General features: G+C 61.7%; 1 protein-coding gene across 1 annotated transcript; it reads right to left on the reverse strand.

The window, feature by feature from the left end:
- Positions 1-392: 392 nt before the first annotated feature.
- DCS_08030 (zinc metalloproteinase) lies at positions 393-2,992 on the reverse strand (the record flags this gene model as incomplete). The annotated part of the gene is made up of 4 exons (XM_040805312.1): positions 393-504; positions 555-681; positions 740-2,462; positions 2,615-2,992. The coding sequence occupies 4 exons, from the start codon at positions 2,990-2,992 to the stop codon at positions 393-395; spliced, it is 2,340 nt and encodes a 779-aa protein (XP_040655416.1).
- Between the last annotated feature and the right edge of the window lie 1,775 nt (positions 2,993-4,767).

Genomic DNA, 4,767 nt, shown 5'->3' on the forward strand with positions numbered 1-4,767 from the left:
CTGGCGACCGCTGTAGCGCGAGGAGTGACGCGTGCGCCATGGCTCGTGGCATGACCAACCCCCCTCGTCGCGCGTTCGAACTCGTGCCCGATGCAGCCCGCCCCCTCTGGCCCCCTCGATATGGTGCGATCCATACGCCCGCCAATTCGAAGACGAGTGCTGTCGTGGCCATATCTGCGTTGCGGTGCCATCGCCGGTCCGATTCCTTGCAACTTCTCATCGACGGATGCACGGGTACCTGCGCTCGAGCTCGTGCCGTTCTGCCGGTATCTGTACAGTAGTGCGTACTTGATTGATTAAAGGGAAACAAAGTGCCAAGGTGGGCGGAGAAGCGGCGAATCGGCCGTCGAATCGGCCGTCGAATCGTCAGCCGATCAGCCTGCCGGTCGCCGTTATCGCTTGATGAGAATGGAGAATCCATCGACCAAAGAGCCAAAGGAGCCCGAGATGCCGCAGATGGAGTAACCGCGGGGCGGTATCAAGGTGTGACTGCGGGAAGAGGGGCTTGTGAGTGACGAACGTGCCATCGCTTCGCTCCAAGGGGGGAGACCTACGCAGATCCGCCGCGGGCGTTGCCAAACATGGGTGATTTTCGTCCGAGACTCGTCAGGATTTGCACGGCATCGATCCAGTGACCGGCTCGCACGACAAAGCCGCAAAGATACTCGCCACGCCTGATATCTTGGATGGGTTAGCAGGCCCGGCCGTGGTGCTCGCGTGAATGACGGGGCCGACTCACCAAACTCAAGCGTACCGCCGCCTTGCTGCCCGTTCTTCATGCCAAAGTGCTGCGTCGACTCGTCGTCGTAGACGAACTCGATGCCGTCGACGGCCGAGCCGTGGTAGACGATGATGCGCGACATCACCCTGCCATGCTCGGCGGCGCTCGTGAAGACGAGATCTTGCGACTCGCTCCCATCCGTGCCCGACTCGCCGAGCCGGTGGCTCCTCGAGGCCACCTTGCCGTTGCCCAGCTTGACAAACGACTTTTTGCCCAGGAAATCCTTGACGTCGTCGATGGTCAGCGACCCGCCGCCGTGCGATTTGATGGATATCCTCATGCGACCCTTCCGCTTGGCATCGGGCAGGCGCGCTCGGAGGTCGAGCTCGTGAAGAGTCACCTGCCGTTGCACCGGCGCGTTCTCCGTCGGGAACTCGATCCACGAGCGGCAGACGTCGTCGCCTTCGCCGAATATCTCGACGAACGAGATGCCCGCGGCGGCCACGACCAGGACGGCCGACGACTCCGTCGCGAACGCCTGCACGCTTTCGTCCGGGTTCATGGGCGCGTCGTTGGGGAGACGGAAGGCAGGGTGAGCGCGGAAGCGGAGGGCATCCAACCGATGCCAGCCGCACTCGTCCTCCTGCAGCGCCAGGCCGCCCTTGGACTTGGTCCTGGTGGAGAAGGCCTCGCGCGAGACAAAGGTCCGGTTGAGGACGACGTAGTCCCGAAGCATGACACCGCTCTCCTGGTGGGGACAGCCGAACAGGTGGCCCGTCTCGTGCAGGTGGGCGCCGATGCCGAGGTTGGCCGCCTCCCACGAGCTGCCGGCATCGTCGCAGTCGTTGGCCACGTAGTCGGTGTCGGTCAGCGTGCAATCCGTGAAGGCCGGCACGACCTCCTCGAAGCTCGCGGGGTAGCTCTGCAGGCAATGGGAGCCGAAGACGGCGAGGTGGATGTTGCCGGCGTTCCCGCCCAAGGCCGCATGGCCGGCGATGGTGCTGGCACCGACGTCCCAGCGGGCATCGAGCAGGAGGACGGAGACGTACATCCTCTGGCCCGGAGACGGCTTGAAGTGGGCCCTGACCGCATCGTTGGCGATGGCGAAGAGCGCGTTCTTGTCCGTCGCCTTGTCGTTTTGCTGCGCCTTGTTCAGGTCGCGCAGCTCGGCAACGGTGCGGTCGGAGCGGATGATGTGGATCCTCGCCTCCGATCGCATCGTGCCGCTCTCGACGTCACGCGCGTTGGACGTGCCCAAGCACCACTCCTCCTCGAAGCCGAAGACGCGCCTCCCCAGCCTCTGGCGCCACATCTGCTCGGCGGTGAAGGCCTGCCAGAGGTAGGCGGCCATGCGAAACTTTCGCATCGCCGTCTCCAGCCCGTTTCCCTCTCGCTCGAGGCGCGCGGGCGTGGCATCGTACGTTCCCGGCGAGTCCTTGCCGAGGAGGATGGCCAGCTGGAGCGGCGGCGCGTTGAGCGTCGGCAGCATGTGCAGGGTCAGGTAGGAGGCGTGGATGGGATTCGACGACTGGCTGTTGGCCAGTTTCGGGCTCGAGAAGTCGAGCCTCAGCTTGTTGAGGCCCGGCTGCATGTAGACGAGAGCCTTGAAGTGGGATTCGCAGACGGGCCAGCCGATGGAGGGGAAGCCGTCGTCGTACCGACTGACGGTGACGGTGCCGTCGATGGGAGCCAGGCTTGCTTCGCCGATGGTGCCGCAGATCAGGAGCACCTTTTGATAGACCTTGTCGATTGTCAGCAAACGGGGTCGCTCGCCGGCAGGGCACGCCACGCCAAGCCCCGGCACGGCAAACGGTCAGGGCACCGCGGCCGGTCAAGGGACGCGTGCGCGTTCAAGGAGCGCCTCGCCGCCTGGGGAGGTGGTGCCGAACCTACCCACGAGTTTTCCGCCACGTTGTGCACCCTGGGTGCATACTTGGACAGCGGCATCGTCGTCTTCCCATGCACAGGGGGGGCACCGAGGCCCGACATTCCGGAAACGCTGTACCTGCTGGGATTCGACCCTAGGGACGGCGCGGGGCGGACCGGCGGCTGGGCTTGATTCGCCGGCTGGGAGACGAGGCTGCTCTTGAGCTGAAGATCGAGCGACGGGTCCGACTGCTGGGCGATGGAAGGGGGCGTGACGGATCCGCTGGAAAGCGAGGTTCCCTGGCTCACGACGCCATCGCTCGAGCCGTCCGTGGAATTACTGGTTCGGAAGCTGGCCCTGGAGCGGCGGCGAAGCTCCTTCAGGCTCAGGAGGGTTGGAGCCATGGCTGGCGGCGTGGCCGTGGGAGCTTGTGCAACGACGGACGGTGACGGCGGCCGCCGAGCGCTGCTGGGGGCACCGGCCGGGTGCTCTTGCTCTCGAGATCCGCCACCGAGGGCGAGACGGGGCACGGGTTGGATGCTCAAGCTTAGAAAGGGTGGCCGGGGATGTTCTGGTGATGGAACGAGAGGGCGCTCCTCGACCTCGCGCCACCTTGGCTTCGCCGTCGACAATCGTCGGTCGGTAAACCGGTCGGTCGGTCGGTCGGTCGGTCGATCGATCGATCAATCAATCAATCCAACAACCGATGCAATTCAATCCAATGCAATCCGGTCAATCGAATGGCCTGCGTTCTCTGCCGCCGTGCTCGCGGGGCGCCGTGATGTTTTCGATGGGTTCGTCGATGGCTGAGTGGACAGATGGGTGGCTGGCAGACGGCTTCTGGCGGCCGTCACGTCCGAGTTGAAGTTGGACTGCTGGCACGGAAACTGGATGTGCGGCGATGCAACCATCAACCACCACCGGTCGCTCTCCGTTCAGGGGATGGAGCCGGGGAGGGAAGGCTGCAACGACGGGGAGACGACTGCCTGTGACGGAGGCCGGCCATGCGAACAGAAGGGACGGGGCGAGCGGGCGAGCGGGCGAGCGGACAAGCAGTGGGTGGGTGGGTGAGGAACGTGATGCATGAGGTGGAAGTGGCGGGAGTCGTGATCGGAGACGAGCGGCCAATGCACGAGCCTGGACTTGGCTTGCCGTGCCCAACCAGACAAGACAATCCGAGTCGGTGCAGAGCAGAGAGGGTGGTGGCAAGGCGCGCCCGAGCTGGTCAACCGTTTGCCGTTGGCAATTTCGAGTAGGGGTACGTGTACTGAGTAATACGTGCTATATGATGACGGTTCGTTCGGAGTAGTCTGTTTCAGAAAAGAGCGATACAACGTAATGCTCAACACGAAGAAGCTTGCCGCCTCGGCCCGGATGACCCGCTCAGCTTGTCGGTCACCTGCTGCCCCCGACTGCAGTAATTAGTGCCTGCACTGCGCCTAAAGAACGTACACGCATGCACTGTAATTACCTACTAGGTAGGTAGTACTTGCGCCTAAAGCAGTGGGATTACGCTTCGCTCTGCCTACTAGGTACTGAGGTAGGTACCCGACACCACACCGCACAAATGCATTGTACAGCACTAGGCACCTTGGGCTACTACAGCAGGTTTTTACACTTGCATCTACATGATATTGTAGCGCAAGGTGCCTACAAGATAGCACTTGGGTACTAGATACTAGAGGGGCAGAGGGGGGTAGTAGTGGTAGTCGAAGGGTGCACAGACACCATGCACCATCGTAAAGGTCCTGGCTACCTAGTAATACCAAGTACCTAGCACCTACCTAGGTATGCTCTGTAATTACTTACTTACTTACCTACAGTACACGTGTGTACCTATACGTACTAGGTACCTAGTAGTATTTGGTAGGAATCCGTGTGCCGTGCACTCCGGACGTGAGCATGTAAATGTACAAGGAGTGCTCCATACATGCGTACTGTACCTGGCAGGAGCATGTAGTTGTGCTGTTTGTAATGTACATGTACATGTAGGTGCGAGAACCCTTCGTGGCTGCGTGTCCCATTCCTCCACAATGGAAGACCAGGGGGGCCGTCTGCGTCCCTCCATAATTACTCCATCGAGTCGATATTAAATTGGTGAAATCCAGACGCTGTGCTGTTGCGCTATGATCTCGTGCTTGGTAAGTAACTGCAGTAAAGTACAACAACAGCCAGTGTG

The sequence above is a fragment of the Drechmeria coniospora genome, chromosome 03, assembly GCF_001625195.1.
Source record: "Drechmeria coniospora strain ARSEF 6962 chromosome 03, whole genome shotgun sequence".
Taxonomy (NCBI): domain Eukaryota; kingdom Fungi; phylum Ascomycota; class Sordariomycetes; order Hypocreales; family Ophiocordycipitaceae; genus Drechmeria; species Drechmeria coniospora.